This window comes from Arvicanthis niloticus, chromosome 12 (genome assembly GCF_011762505.2).
Source record: "Arvicanthis niloticus isolate mArvNil1 chromosome 12, mArvNil1.pat.X, whole genome shotgun sequence".
NCBI lineage: Eukaryota > Metazoa > Chordata > Mammalia > Rodentia > Muridae > Arvicanthis > Arvicanthis niloticus.
In genome coordinates this window covers 22,556,337-22,572,942 of record NC_047669.1, presented here as the reverse complement: position 1 = coordinate 22,572,942, position 16,606 = coordinate 22,556,337, and the positions used below count along the sequence as shown (strand labels likewise).

The following is a 16,606-nucleotide window of genomic DNA, read 5'->3' as shown; positions in this document are numbered from 1 at the left end:
AAGCTAGTGGGTATGGATATCTGACACTAATGTTTACACAACCTTGCTTTCTAGCAGTGATCCCAAGACAATGGGGTAGGGGCTGGAGATGGCCCAATGATGAAGAGGGTATATCGCTTCTCCAGAAGACATCCTTCTGGATGGTTCTTCCCATCTGGAAGGGTTTGATTCCCACCACCCACATCAGACAGCAACTTAAAACCACTTCTTAACTCCAGCCCCAGAGGGATCTCTGGCCTCTGTAGGCAAAAGGCACTTGCATGCATATGCCCACCCTTCTCCTGTAACTAAAAATTTTAAAAATGATGATGATGATGGTGATAATACGACTGGGTAGTCAACATCAACATCTCTCAGCAATATTGTTGGTACCAGGAATGCTATGGAAAGCATTAAGACAGAACTCCAAGGGAGGAGGCAGGGAGCTGAGTAGAAATAAAAAGCATAAAAGCCAGTGTTTAGGACAACAACAGGGCTGGATAAATGCCTCAGTGGTTAAGAGCACTGTCTGCTCTTCCAGAGGTCCTGAGTTCAATTCCCAGCAACCACATGGTGGCTCACAACCATCTGTAATGGGATACGATGCCCTCTTCTGGTGTGAAGGGAATTCTAACTGGAGGGATACCTTTTCCTGTTTTCAGTGGTTATTGGGGAATTTACATTACTTTCTGGAAGGACACAAAAACAGTACATAGTGACACTTTCTTGATCCATCATTATTAGGAGAGAATAATTATTTCAGATAACAGAATTGTTCAAATCACCAAGGGTAACTTTTCTAAGAACAAAGACACATTCAATGAACTACTCATTACATAAATATGTCAAATGAAGACGCGCTTCTCTTTACCCCGGCTAGTATAACTTTCCTTGATAACCTATGATAATCCATATCAAACATTATCATTGTTAACTATTTTCCTGATTTCTAATTTCTTCGCAGATATTTTCAAGAACTACTGAATAAGTCACGCTCCTTGTCACTGTGCTTTAGGTTAATGACATATAGAACTTCCATATTCCCTTTTTGCATGAGCCTAAAAGTCCACCTCTCACCTGTTCCCCTATACTCCATGAGATCTGACACACACGAACTGTGTTTGTTTGCTTTTATGGGTTTTATCCATGTCAAGGACTGCTCTGCCACCGTTGGCTGATGGAAATCTTTCCATCCCAAAGCTCAGCCTTGAAATATTCTTGTCTGTGAAGCCATTCTTGACTCCTCCCCTCCCCTAGTCTACCCGAGGAGTTTATACATCTTCTCCTTATTTGCCTCCTGGAACTGGTTTAATGCTTTGTAATTTTAACTTACAAAACATCTTTTGATAATTAGAAATGATCAAAATATTATCTATTATTTATTTAAATTATGGGGTGTGTCTGTGTGTTTGGGTGTGTGTACGCATGTGCACATTTGGAGGTTACAGGACAATCCGTGAGAATCAGTTTTCTCCTTTTCTGTATGGGTTCCGGGAGCTGGACTCTGGTCATTATGTGCTTTTATCTGATTAGCCACCTCACTGGTCCACAATCACCTCCTGTTACTATGACCACTCCACAGACAAATAAATAAAGGCTCCTGAGAAGCACCATACCAAGATTCTTGATGGAGTTGCCCCTTCTGTACTTCCAGCCTGCAGAGCCATTAATCATTCCACCCCGAAGAGTGAGACAGAACTAACCTCACAGGCACACAGCATCTAAGACTGGTTTTTTGTTTTGTTTTGTTTGTTTGTTTTCGAGACAGGGTTTCTCTGTATAGCCCTGGCTGTCCTGGAACTCACTCTGTAGACCAGGTTGGCCTCGAACTCAGAAAGCCACCTGCCTCCCAAGTGTTGGGATTAAAGGCGTGCGCCACCACTGCCCGGCATCCAAGACTGTTTTAACCCATCTATCCCAGCAATCCCAAACCTAGCTCAACTGTGAGATCAACTAGACAGCTTGTAAAGAGACCTGCTTGACTAGGTCAGAGTTCCCGAATCAGATCAGTAATGAGAATATATGGACAGGCACCCCACCTCTTCTTTAGAAGAGAGTCTCATATAGCTCAGGATGGCTTCAAACTTGCTTTTAGGTGAGTACAACCTGGAACTCCAGATTCTCCTGCCTCCACTCATGTCCCACTATGCCTGTAAAACTCTTAATTTCTTTTTTTTTTTAATTGGAAATGATTTTTTAAAGATCTATCTATCTATCTATCTATCTATCTATTTAATGTATATAAGCACACTGTCCTTGAAACACCAGAAGAGGGAATCAGATCCAATCCAATTACAGATGGTTGTGAGCCACCATGTGGTTGCTGGGAATTGAACTCATGACCTTTAGAAGAGCAGCCAGTGCTCTTAATCGTTGAACCATCTCTCCAGCTCCAACTCTTAATTTCTTACTCACCACTATTACTGCTGAGATTCAGCTCATTCGACCTTTTTGTCATTTCAGCACAAAAAACCTAAAATAAGCAAAGCAGAAGAGTCACAGCAGAGTGGACAACCACAGTAATAAAAACCTCTACCTGAATACACTGTCTCATTAGAGTCCATTCCCACTGCCACGCACCCTAAAGCAGCCTTAGACAGTCCAAGAGCACACGTACAGCACTATGGTCTCTTAGAACACTGGAGAGAACCTGTGGGTCCTACATCAGATAGCCTGCATATCAGATACTTACATCATAATTCATGACAGTAGCAAAATTATAGTTATGAAGTAACGGAAAATAATTTTATGGTTGGGGGTCACCACAGCATGAGAAACTGTATTAAAGGGTCGCAGTGTTAGGAAGGTTAAGAACCACCATCACAGAACATCTGAGAAATTAGTACAGGTAAAATACTGCAAAGACCTGGTAGAATTTAGACAAAATACAAGCTTTCATCCATTCAGGTATTAATGTAGGTAAGAAATTAAAGCTAAAATAAAAATATAGATCACTTCTACACATTATCAGCACACCAAACTGTTTTATATGGGTTCATTATTGTAAACTACTTAAAATTGGAGCTGACTCACTGAGCAATCAATATATGTTCTATATGGTAATTATTGTTACAGGGAGCTTACAGAAAAAAAGACTGAGTATTTCTAGGCATACCCTTTAAGACAGAGTTAACTTGAGATCTAAGTGAAATCTCTTAGAGGTTTTGAAACACCTTATCCAGTATTTTTCTTAAAGTTGATATAATGGTAGTACTTTACTGAAAACTTATAATACTAATAAGATAAAGATTAGAAGACTAGATTTTGCTTTATATCTGCACTTCAAAAATGAAGGGGGGAGAAAAAGGGAGGGAAGGAGGGAGAGAGAGACAGAGAGAGAGGGGAAGAGGGGGGAAGAGAGAGAGAGAGAGACAGAGAGGGAAAGAGAGAGAGAATGTTTAGACAGGTTGTTACTCTCTCGATACCTAGCCCTAGATGGCCTGGACTATGTAGATTACACTGGCCTTGAACTCAGAGATATTCGTGTGTGTGTGTGTGTGTGTGTGTGTGTGTGTGTGTGTGTGTGTGTTAGGTTTTGGAGACAGGGTTTCTCTGTGGAGCCCTAGCAGTCCTAGGGCTAATTGCTCTGTTATCCATGCTGGCCTCAAACTCAGAGATCCACCTGCCCCTGCCTCCAGAGCACTAGTATTAAAGTTGTGCTCCACCCTTCTCAGATCCACCTTGCCTCTGCTTCCCAAGCAGTGGAATTAAAGGTACACACCAACACACCCAACTCAACAATGAAGTTTCTTAGTCTGTAGAACATTTCCTTTATAAAGTGTGTCTGTAGCTTCTATTTCCAGAGCAAATAAAATCCCTTGGTCTGACTATATTTAGTTACCTGGAGGGATTATGATAGGTTGTTCCCTGTCGTCCCCATCCAAGAATTTGGTAGTGAGCCAACTTTACCCACTGATAAGCAAATGGTAAGAGAAGCCATATACAATGGGTAAAAGTCAGTTCTCTGGTTATGTCATTTCAGAAGGCAGAGGTGTTGCAAGGTTAGAAATACTTCGGCAAAGCTTCTGAATGACAGGTGACGGAAGCTGTAACTCAGCCACTAGCAATAACGTTTATGAAAGGTGTAGACAACAAGCGGGCACCCAGCGAAGAGCCTAGAGGTCTTCAGTGGAGCCAAGGACAGGATTTGGCAGTGTCTTTCCAGTTCTGTTCACCAGCGATGAACACCTGATCCTCAGGAGACATGCCAGCAATGGGTTCTGGAGAGCTGTTCCTCTCTCTGAGACAAAACCACCTGGCTTAAGTTAATATGGAAGAAATGTTTGCTAAATGACCCTTTATTGTCTTTTATATAGACCCACCTCTATCCAGGACAAAAACCACCAAGAAATATCTTAGAAGGAGGAGGAGGAAGAGGAAGAGGAAGAGGAAAAGAAGGAAGAGGAGGAAGAGGAGGAAGAGGAGGAAGAAGAGGAGGAGGAAGAGGAAGAAGAGGATGAAGGGGGAGGAAGACGAGGAAGAGGAGGAAGAGGAGGAGGGGGAAGAGGAGGAAGAAGATAGGGGGATGAGGAAGAGGAGGGGAAGGAGGAAGAGGGGGAGGGGGAAGAGGAGGAAGAAGATAGGGGGATGAGGAAGAGGAGGGGAAGGAGGAAGAGGAGGGGAAGGAGGAAGAGGAGAAAGAGGAGGGGGAAGGGGAGGAGGAGGAGGGGGAAGAGGAGGAAGAGGATGAGGGGGATGAGGAAGAGGAGGGAAAGGAGGAAGAGGAGGAAAAGGAGGGAGAAGAGGAAGAGGAGGAGGAGGAGGGAGAGGAGGAGGGGGAAGAGGGGGAAGAAGAGGAAGAGGAGGGGAAAGAGGAAGAAGAAGAGGAGGAGGGGAGGAAGAGGAGGAAAAGGAGGAAGAGGAGGGGGAGAAGGAGCAGCAGGCAGCAGGTATCAGAGAAAGAATCATCCCATATCAGAAATAGGTTGCTTACCTTTAAAGGACAGAGAGAATAAATGCCAACAAGGGAATGAGAAAAGCAAACACAAACACAAATATGGCTTAGGTAATGACCTTTGCTGTTAGGCCAAGGGCGGGTAATCTGCAGAAATTAAACGTTAGAATCCAATCCTTACCTATAGTGTGATGGACAAGAGATACTAATTAGCCGTTGGTAATGAATGAACAAACTGTACGACTTTCCCAAGACGCTAACTCACCTTGTATGTCTCCACATCTACTGGAAAGATCACAATCCTCACAGTTAGCGTTTTTTCCTTGTACTCTTTAGCAAATGCAGAAACTTCCTCAAACATTATCTGAGCTGCTGTACTCTTCCCCAAACCAATCATTCCTGTCCCGAGAGCAGGAAAGGAAATGGAATTTATATCTGGTTTAAGGCATTTTTCTAGACAGGACTTCATTGCATCTTTCAATGTCTGTAAGATAAATACAAGTTCGAGATCAACCTTTGAAACAAAAATAAGGCTTCACTTACCCTTCAGTTGTGTTCAGTATTCACCATGCCAGCCTGCTTATTTAGTTTTAGGATAGCTTGGACTACAGAGGTTGAGACTAGCCTGAGCTATACAGTGCCAGCCTGCACACAATGGGTATGCCCATGCATCCTTAGAGGGCTGTTAAGACCCCACTCCTCAAAAACCTAAAATAGCTATAAGCTACATAGTGGGCAACATAAGGCTGAGAAACTGAGGCAACTGAATGCTACTCATGGCATTTGAGCACTGTGATCTCTCTCAGTTATACAGCCCTGAGCATCTCCCTAGCTCAGGAAGTCAGTCAAGCATCTGTGTGCCACTCCCCTGCCGATCCCGGGTTATCAAATTTAATTTATTTTAGTTTATTAATTTCATTAAACTGACAGTTTAATGAAATTTTATTTCATTATTTTAGTTTATTAATTTCATTAAACTGACAGTTTAATGAAAGAGATGAGAAGAAAGCAGTATCCCCCTCCCCCCCCCCCCCCCCTTTTTTTTTGTTTTTCGATACAGGGTTTCTCTGTGTAGTCCTGGCTGTCCTGGAACTCACTCTGTAGACCAGGCTGGCCTCAAACTCAGAAATCTGCCTGCCTCTGCCTCCCAAGTGCAGTATCCCTTTAATATTATTACGATCCACTGTGTAGCTTCTCCTGGAGAAGTGCCAATAGTTTGGGCAGCCTCAGATTTCCATCAACTGTTCTTTCTCATCTTTTAAGATCAGGTCTCACTATGTAGCTCTGGCTAGTCTAAAACTCACTATATAGAGTAGGTGGCCTCAAAGTCATAGAGATCTGCCTGCCTCTGCCTCCCAAGTGCTGGGATTATGTGGGATTACCCTGCTAATTAATGTTGAAGTTGGGGGGGGTCAGCTCTTCTGAGCTAGGGACAAAATGGGGGACTCCCTTTACCAGCAGGGCTTCCCCTTCCCTGACTTTGTCTAGGAGCCCAAATTCCACACCCTCTACCTGAGGGAGGTCCAGTAGTCCCTGAGGAATCTACGAGTTCAACTTCCTCTGTTCCAGATAAGAACCCAGCCAGCCACCTGGGATTCCTGGAATGTTTCTCCATGCAAAGAAGGCATTCAGACAATTTTAAACTCCAATTATTTTCATGTCCCTATAAACTCCCTTCCCAGTCTCCAAAGTCCATATATAGCCCTGGTTCACTCTGAGTTAAGTGTATATTTACGAGCCCACCCTAAATAAAGATAAGTGCACAAGTCAAGATTGTCTAAGAGAGCTGTTTCATTAAGATCGACAGAGAAGGCCTTTGCCTAAAAGAGCCTTGTAACACTAAGACCGTTAAAATGCCCTCCCTGCCTCCCACCCACTCATGCCCAGCTGGACTAAAATCCTGCAGAGAACCCCACCTATATTGGACTCCAGTTCATCCTTCCAGCCTGGTGTGCATAATCTGAAGGCTCTGAGAGGGAGGAAACAGAGGACACAGAACCACAGCTGGCCCCCCCAAACACATACCACAGCCGGCACTCAATGTGGGGGGTACAGCCAGCTGACACATACAATGGGAATTTTTAAAAAGTAGGCCACATGCCAGGCTAATTTTCCATCAAGTTTTCAATATTACACTGAATTGCTATATATAGACAGGAAGATTGTCTGTGGAAGAACCTTGGAAAGATGAAGCATAAAGAATAACTGGAGCCGGGCAGTGGTGGCGCACGCCTTTAATCCCAGCACTTGGGAGGCAGAGGCAGGTGGATTTCTGAGTTTGAGGCCACCCTGGTCTACAGAGTGAGTTCCAGGACAGCCAGGGCTACACAGAGAAACCCTGTCTCAAAAAACCAATAATAATAATAATAATAATAATAATAATTGGAGATCAGATTTAAATTACAGAACTAAGAGAGGACAAGACATGACACAAGTTCAAAAAAAAGGAGAAATACACAATCCATAAAAGATACAAAAAGACACAAGTGTAATGGCTTATAATCCTGGTACTCAGGAAGCCCATGCAAGAGGATTGTCATGAGTTTTAGGTTAGCCTGGACTACAGAGTTTCAGGCTAGCCTGGGCTATACATTGAGACCTCATCTCCAAAACACAAAAAATAACCAAGAGTGGTGGCATATACCTTTAATCCCAATACTCAGGAAGCAGAAACAGGTCAGTCTCTGTGAGTTCAAGGTCAGCCTGGTCTACATAGTGGTTCCAGATAGCCAGGACTACATAGAGAGAAACACTATTGAGAGGCCAAACCTACTCTATCTTGATCAGCCTCCACCTTAAAGAAAGAAAGCCTGAGAACCTGACCTGCAGCTGAACCCAAGCTGCACCCAAGTACCAGGAAGGACCCCATAGCTTGTCCGTGGCCAGTTACTCCCTAGCTACTTCCTAGCAACAGTTAATCAAAGATTAGTCTGATTGTTTGAGATGTACTTTCAGACCGTTTGTGATTATATACCGTCTTGCTTCAGAGCACCCACCTGTCGGCTTATAGTCAGTCTATTCTATGCTTGACAGACTGGACACCCCCTCCCTCATCACTTGCTTCAATTTTCCTATAAGAATTTGTCCTGCTGAGGGTTTGAGGCTGCTCAGCCTTCCGGTCCTGCTGTGTCAGGGTTGAGTTAGAGGAGAGCCAAGTCCAAACTTTTAAAAAAGAGACCCTAATGCTTTAAGAGACAGCTGCTTCGAGAGAGAGAGGCACATTGGGATTAAGCATTTCTCTACATCTGGGTGGACTCCCTCTAGTCACTAATTTTCTTGTTTTAAGGAAGCCAGAAGAAATTGTAGTAGCTTTGAATCCAACTCCTGTGAAAGGAAATAAGGAGAAGCTGAATCCTCTGCCTCACTGTGGAAGGATGGAGCAGATCACTGTGTATTAGAGAGCAAACTGTGTACAGACTGAAGGGTTCTGGGTTTCAGTGCCCATGTGCAGTGTGATCACTTAGACTTTCAAATCAAACTTCAGGGAACTTGGGGTAACCATACTTGCTCAGCCTTTCAGCCAGTCATAGGCATGTTTTCAAAAAAAGGAAACACATCTGTGGTGGTTTGAATATGTTTGGCCCAGGGAGTGACCACTATTAAAAGGTGTGGCTTTGTTGGAGTGGGTGTGACCTTGTTGCAGGAAGTGTGTCATTGTGGAGACCAGCAATGAGATCCCCCTCTTAGCTGCTTGCAAGCAGCTCTTCTCCTGTCTGCCCTTTTTTTATTTTTGTTTTTGTTTTTTGTTGTTGTTGTTGTTTTTCAAGACAGGGTTTCTCTGTGTAGCCCTGGCTATCCTGGAACTCACTCTGTAGACCAGGCTGGCCTCGAACTCAGAAATCTGCCTGCCTCTGCTTCCCAAGTGCTGGGATTAAAGGCGTGCGCCACCACCGCCCGGCCTCCAGTCTGTCTTTAAATCAAAATATAGAACTTTCCACTCCTCCAGCTTCATGTCTGCCTGGACTCTGTCATGTTCCTGCCTTGATGATAATGGACTGAACCTCTGAACCTTCAAGCCAGCCCTAATTAAATGTTGTCCTTTTTAAGAGCTGCCTTTATAAGAGTTGTCTCTTTATAGCAATGGAAACCCTAACTAAGACATCATCTAACAATTTTTGATAAACATAATCAAGCAATGGAAACTTATCAAAATGCTTAGATGGTTTAAGTATACACATTTGGGATTATTTTGAACTTACCTGGTGTTTATGGTCAGAACACCATGCCACATGGAACACATACCGACTGGACAATTTAAATCCTTTTGTGACCCGCACCACTTCATAATCCGAAGACGGGTTAACCTTGTCAAGTTCTCTTTCCATTTCAAGCCCGGCTTGTTTAAGAATTGACTGTGCCACAGGTCCCGTTTTTAAATTCTGCATGTATCCAGAATTAACAATTACATCTGTCTGGAAAGGGAAGAAAACACAGGAGTCATTGTTAAATCCCTCCTTCTAAAATAACTAATTTGTACATCCCTAGAAGTTCAGAAAAATAAGTTTTGAATATTCCAAATCCAAAAATTGGTGTTGGAATAGAGACATATTTCTGAGAGAATTCATTTCATTGCTATGAGGCTGTTTGATCCTTTTTTGAAATTATGTACTTATATAAAACATATGGCCATTACTCTCACTTTTTGTTGAATTATACTTAATATATTTCAAGCTTCTGATCATTTCTTCTGACTTTTTTTGTTTTAAAGACTCTATTTTCAGGCTGGAGAGTTGGCTCAGTGGTTAAGAACAACAGTTGCAATAGTTGCTCTTGCAGAGGACCTGGGTTCCCTTCCCAGCCATCACATGGAAGCTTGTAACTGTGAGTAACTGTACTTCCAGGGGATCCAAAGTCCTCTTCTCAGCTCTGCTGTCACCAGGCACGCATTTGGTGGCAAACACACACACAGACAAGACACTTATATTCATAAACTACTAAAATAAAATTTAAAAAAAGATTTTATTTTCAATATACGCTGTATGTCTCTGTGTGAATTGGTACACGAGTGTAGCACCCGCAAAATCCCAAAGCGGGTATCAGACACAGAAGCTGGAATTAAAGAGTGGGAGCTGCCCGATTTGGGGGGTTGACACAGAACTCGGTCCTCATAGAACAGTCACACTCTCAGCAGCTGAGCCTTCTCTCCAGCCTCTTTTGTTGGTTGGTTCTTTCCTTTGTTTTGTTTTAGGGACAATGTCTCACCAAGTAACCATGACTGGCCTGTAACTCCCTGTATAAACCAGGCAGACCTCAAGTTCACAGAGATCCATCTTCCTCAGTGCTGAATTTAAAGGCATGCACCACCACAACTTGTTTGTTTTGATTTTGGGACGGTGTCTCCTATAGCCAGAATGACCTCAGACATCCCAAATAGCTGAAGATGACCTTAAATTCCTGTTCCTCTTGCTTCTACCTGCCCCATGTTGGGATTACAGGTTTATGGGTTCTAGGGACTAAACCCAAGGCTTCACGCTGCTAAGCAAGTACTCTACCCACTGAATTGCATCCTCCGGCCCGTCTATGTCTATCTTTTTACCTGAATGCTTTTTTTTTTTTTTTTTTTTTTTTTTTTTTGAGACTGAGCCACACTCTGTATTCCAGATTTACCTTGAGACATACCCATCTCTTCAGAGCTAAAATTGCCAGCATACACAGTCTACCCATCCAGCTGTTATGTTGTTTCCCCAGTGCTAAGGATTGAACCCAGGACCTTGCACATGCCAAGCAAACATTCTACCACTGAGCCAAATCCCCAGCCCATGGTTGTTTTCGAGACACATCCATACGGCTTTCATTCTCTGCCTTATCTCTGTCACTTCCCACTGTTTCTATGTAGGTTGTTTGGTAACAAGGAATGAAGTATCTTAGGAACTTTAGGAACAGAAGACATCTCATGTCTTCACGTCCTCATGTACAAGGTTAAAGAAAGTATAAACAAGGCCAAACGGACTTTAGTGACAGAGCTTTTTTTTATGGGTCACCAGATACACTTATCCAACTGTTCTCCAGGCAGCCACTTAACCAGTTTATCTTCAATAGCCATTCTCAACCTGTGGGTCATGAGCCCTTTGGAGGTGTCAAATGACCCTTTCACAGGGGTCGCCTAAGATAGGCATTTACGTTATGATCCATAACAGTAACAAAATTACAGTTATGAAGTAGCAACAAAAGTAATTTTATGGTGGGGGGGGTGTCACCACAGCATGAGGAACTATACTAGAGGGCCACAGCTTTAGGAAGACTGAGAACCACTGACCTAGAGAAACAGTACACATAGACACCAATCACATTTCTTACTACTTTATCCTTTAACTCTGAGAGCAGTGCTAAAGGGAGCTGTGTTCATGCAGCTTCAGCACTGTGGCGATTTGAATATGCTTGTCCCAAAGAGGGTAGTCTGTTAGGAGGTGTGGCCTTGTTGAAGGAAGTGTGTCACTGTGAGGTTGAGCTTTGAGACCCTCCTCTTAGCTGCCAGGAGGATAGTTTTCTCTCGGCTGACTTTGGATCAAGATGTAGAACTTTAGCCAGGCAGTGGTAGCGCACGACGCACGCCTTTAATCCCAGCACTTGGGAGGCAGAGGCAGGCGAATTTCTGAGTTCGAGGCCAGCCTGGTCTACAGAGTGAGTTCCAGGACAGCCAGGGCTACACAGAGAAACCCTGTCTCGGGGGGGTGGGGGTAGGAGGAAGATGTAGAACTTTAGGCTCCTCCAGTCTCATGTCTGCCTGGATGCTGCCACGCTTCCTACCTTGATGATAATGGACTGAACCTCTAAAATTGAAAGCCAGTCCCAATAAAGTGTTTGCCTTTTTCAGAGTTGCCTTGGTCATGGTGTCTCTTCATAGCAATGGAAACCCTAACAAAGCAAATAACAAAATTCTTATCAGCCATCAAAGGAAACGTAAGCACATCTATAGATTTTGTTTGCTTTGTGACAAGGTGTCAGTCACTATGTCGTCTTTGTTGGCTTACAACTTGATTTGTAGACCAGGCTGGCCTCAAATTTAGATCAAGTCTTCTGTTAGCATTCTGTCTAAAATCCACCCCCGAAGTTACTTGGCAACAGCCAGGTAGGCCTGATCCACTATAAAGGGGGCTGCTTGCCCCTTCCTCTCTCTCTTGCTCTTGTTTTCTTGATCTCTTGATCCTTCTGTCTCCTCACCCTTTCCCCCTTCCCTTCCTCTCTCTCTACATGCTCATGGCCAGCCTCTACCTCTCTACTCTCACACTCTCTCTCTCTGCCTCTACTACCCTCCTGGCTCCCCTCCCCATGCCCTGAATAAACTCTATTCTATACTATACCAGGGTATGGCTGGTCCCTCAGGGGGAAGAGATGCCTCTGCATGGGCCCGCTGAGACATCCCCTTCCCCATACCTCACCACACACCTCCACAGAACATATTCTCTTATCTCTTTATCTTTTTATAAACATCATCTGCCTCTGTCTCTAGGGTGTTGGGTTCCAGGCATTTGACGAAGTACTCCATTCATCATGGATATTAATGGTTTACCCTGAAAGAGCAATCTGAATTTGCCATTGGGAGGCACTGGCACCCTTCAGAAGATGTAAGGTTCCTAATGCTGCTGACGACAGATGAAGACAATAAAATCTGGTAAAAGGATTGTTTTTCAATAACGCTTCTGCTTAAATGTTAAACACCACACTAACGACTCCTCAGACAGTTCACTTCATGGCGTCTCCTCAGCTTTCACGCTGATGTCTCGTAGGCTGTCAGTGCTACTCTCAATGACGGCTAATTCTAATTTGACTGTGGTCACAAGACCAGTAATCCCAAAAGCAAATAAGTAAATAAACAAAATGATTACTTGAAACTTCAGTGTGTCTAGCTAATGTCATCACTCCCTGTCTGTGGACTCTGTGACCAAGTCACTCGAGCCTCCCTGAAAGCCTTCCTCCTGCTAGTTCACACCTCCCACAACCTGAGACCAGCCTGCTTTCCCCAGGGCAGGGAATCAAACGCTAAGCAAGCATTCTGCCACCAAGCATGCCAGCCTGTGGGTGCTTTATTTATTTATTTATTTATTTATTTATTTATTTATTTATTTTTGTTTTTTTTGACACAGGGTTTCTCTGTGTAGCCCTGGCTGTCCTGGAACTCACTCTGTAGACCAGGCTGGCCTGGAACTCAGAAACCCACCTGCCTCTGCCTCCCAAGTGCTGGGATTGAAGGTGTGCACCACCACTGCCCGGTGCTGTGGGTGCTTTTAGAGGGGCGTCAGTAGGGCTTTCTCCTCTGCCCTGTCCACCATTACTTTTTGCTACTTCTGTGAATATGCTACTATAATCACAAATGTACATACTCTTGGGTTTCGTTTTCAGATTTTTGAAGCAGGGTTTCGTATAGCCAGAGCTGGTTTCCTCAAACTCAAGGAGCTGAGAATGACCTTGTATCCCTGATCCTTGGGGCTTCCACCTCAAACTACTGTGATTACAAGGGCGGGCCACCATGCCCAGCCGTATTCCTAAGTACTACTTTTGTTTACTATTATTGATAGATTGCTTCAGCAATGCTCAATGATTTGTTTCCCCAACGAGATATTGCCAAATAAAGGGGTTTTTTTTAAAGATTAAAAATAAGAAAGAACTAGAGAGATAAGTAACTCAGCCAGTAAAATACTTGCCAGAAACCATGCAAAAAAAGCCAGAGGTGCTGACAAGCACTCAGTACCCCAGCCAAGCCAGAGAAGACCAAGACAAGTTCCCTGAAGCTGGCTGGCCGATTAGGCAGAGCAGACCTGACAAGTTCCAGACCAATGAGAAACTGTCTCAAAAAAAAAAAAAAAAAAAAAAAAAAAAAAGAAGAAGAAGAAGAAGAAGAAGAAGGGTGGACAGTACTTTAGGAAGACAACCAAGGTTAACCTCTGCACATGTGTGCGAACCCCACCCCCACCTCCAAGCATGCATAGACCCACAAGTATACACCTACCAACACACACGTATAGATACACATACGTACTCATACACATAGAGATATACATACACACATACATATACACATACACATGCTTATGCATACACACACTAAATTCATGCATTCATTCATTCATTCATTCATTCTGGTGGTATCCTTTAATCCCAGCTTGGGAGCATAAGAGGCAGGTAGATCTCTGTGAGTTCAAGACCAGCTTGATCTATACATACCAAGTTCCAGGTTAGCCAAAGCTCTATAGAGACCTTGCCTCAAAAAAGTAAAAATAAAAATCTAATGCTTGAGGCTGAGGCAGGAGGATCATGAGTCTTGGGTGACATGGTAGAAAACAAAGCCTATTTCAAAAACAACAAAGAAATAAGAGCCGGCTTAAGTTCTCTGAGATCAAAGAGTATTCCAATTGCTTCTGGTTCTGAAGAATCAGAGCCTAACCATTATAACTCCCATACGACCATGTGCCACACACTACGGTAACCATCCCTTGGATAATGATTCAGCTTTTAGATGTTTAAGTGCGGTTGTTATGTGTTTTAAAAGAAGGACTGGAGACTGGAAGAAAGCAAGCAAGTTAGGATGAATGAAGCCAGTCTCTAATCCAGAGGGCCTAGCCCCGATGTCCACACTCTCTAATCCCCAAAAGATGCACCTTACAGTCTTCCACTTTAAGCATCTTAGTAATTAACCATTAATTCCAGGACTCCCTTCTGTCAGTGCCGGGGAATAAAAACAAAAACTTACGGTTTGCAGTTCAATGCGGCCTTGGACAATCTGGAGAGTCAGGCCCGGGCCTATGTGAAGAGTCACATCGGAAGAAGGGTTAGTTTCTGGACTCTCCCAGGAGCTCACATCCTTCCCTAGGATGCTTTCTGAGGCAGATTTAAAGGACTCAACAGTGGGGTCCTCATTGCTCACCAGATGAATCTCTCTCAAATTACTGTTAATTTGCTTGTCATGGAAATAAAGCCAGATAGTTTGTAAAATTATGCATGTACACAAATCCAGAGGGAACTGGAAAATTCCAGAGCTCAGGGCTGGAATTGCTACTGTCTGAATGCGTGTATTGACTTTGGTAACGTAGTTTAGAATGTTCCAAATGGCATGTTTCAGTAATTCGACAGCCATGTGGCTGTCCATGTCTGTCCACCGAGGTCCAACCGCGTGGATAATCAAATGGCAAGGAAGCCTCCCGGCTCTGGTGACGGCGAATCCGCCAACCGGAACTTTACCATAGGCGGCAATGAATCTTTTGCTGTCTTCTTGGATTTCAAAGCCACCAGCTTTCACCAAGCTTCCAGCCAGGCCACCTCCATGCAAAAGGTCTTCATTGGCTGCGTTCACCACAGCATCTACAACATGTCTGGTAAGGTCATCCTTCCAGACAGATAACTCTATCCCAGGGATCAGTGTCCCTCTGAAAACCCTCTGAGCAGGAAGGCTGCTTTCTGCTAGAGTCGGGCAGCTCAGGGTAGAGACGCAGCCAAACTTATTCTGGAGGACTTCACACAGCTGACTCTCATTGCTTTTTAAAATTTCAAACATGTTGTGATTAATGGGAATTTGCCATCTATGCTGTCCTTCAAGAGAGTCGTTGGCTAGTAAAGGAAAACAAGACAAAACAAAGAAATGAACAGCGGTTCCATTGAAAAGGACATGGTTCCTTTCCACACTGGAAGACTGCGTTTCTTATGTGGAAAGAGAGACAACTTCCATTGCCTCCCTTACTGACACTGCTTTTCCTCACTACATGACGTAACTGGGCGTCAGGAATAAAGGGAAGCTGTGGTCATAACTTCTCTGCGTTTTTTAAAGAAAGAGATTTATTTATTATATTTATATGAGTACACTGCAGCTGTTTTCAAACACATCAGAAGAGGGTGTCAGATCCTATTACAGATGGTTGTGAGCCACCATGTGGTTGCTGGGAATTGAACTCAGGACCTCTGGAAGAGCAGTCAGTGCTCTTAACCTCTAAGCCACCTCTCTAACACTTCTCTGCTTTTCTTTTGTTTCTTTTTGTTTGTTGTTTTTTGTTTTTTCGAGACAGGGTTTCTCTGTATAGCCCTGGCTGTCCTGGAACTCACTCTGTAGACCAGGCTGGCCTCTAACTCAGAAATCCACCTGCCTCTGCCTCCCAAGTGCTGGGATTAAAGGCGTGCGCCACCACCGCCCAGCTAATTCTCTGCTTTTCTTAATGTCTTAGTTTTAAGTTTGCTTAGAAGCAAATCTTGAGAAAAGACTTTTGAGTGTAAGTATTTGAAGAGTTGATTCTAGATAACACCAGGGGTTGAAGTTAAGGAGAGAAAGTAAGAAACTAAGACAATAAACACAAACAAACAAACAAGGATACTATGTGTGCTGGCTAGCAAATGAAGCTCATCTCTACTAGAGGGCAGAGCAGATCGTGTAAACTCAGAGCCAGAGCCCCAGAACAGTCATCATTGCAAGAGCTGAGATGTGTATCCAGCTTCCATGGGTCACTAGTCAAAGCTGTTCCTCACTGAGAGGAGATGGGCAAGACAGGACCAGACCAGCCAGGGAGCAGAAGACCAGCAACCTCTGGCTCATGCCACTTACTCTGGTCCTCACAGTCAAAATCAACACAGAATTACAGCTCAGTAGCTTGAAGAATTATTTATTATGCTATGCATACCCTTCCTTAACCCCAGCACTGGGGAGGCAGAGACAGGCAGATCTCTGTCAGTTCAAAGTCAGCTTGGTCTTTAGAGCCAGTTCCAGAACAGTAAGAACTACATGGTAAGATCCCGTCTTTAAAAAAAAAAAAA

General features: G+C 43.7%; 1 protein-coding gene across 5 annotated transcripts in view; it reads right to left on the bottom strand.

Moving 5' to 3' along the window:
* Parp9 (poly(ADP-ribose) polymerase family member 9) overlaps positions 1–16,606 on the bottom strand; it is a 39,383-nt gene that overhangs the window by 15,799 nt on the left and 6,978 nt on the right. For 4 of the 5 annotated variants that reach the window (XM_076942884.1, XM_076942885.1, XM_034515400.2 and 1 more), the window contains 4 exons: positions 14,562–15,415; positions 9,073–9,285; positions 5,139–5,357; positions 2,395–2,452 (listed from right to left, as the gene is read on the bottom strand). In XM_076942884.1, the coding sequence (XP_076798999.1) occupies positions 2,395–2,452; positions 5,139–5,357; positions 9,073–9,285; positions 14,562–15,415 (1,344 nt within the window). The remainder of the gene's footprint in view (positions 1–2,394; positions 2,453–5,138; positions 5,358–9,072; positions 9,286–14,561; positions 15,416–16,606) is intronic. The other variant, XM_076942886.1, reaches the window with a different exon arrangement.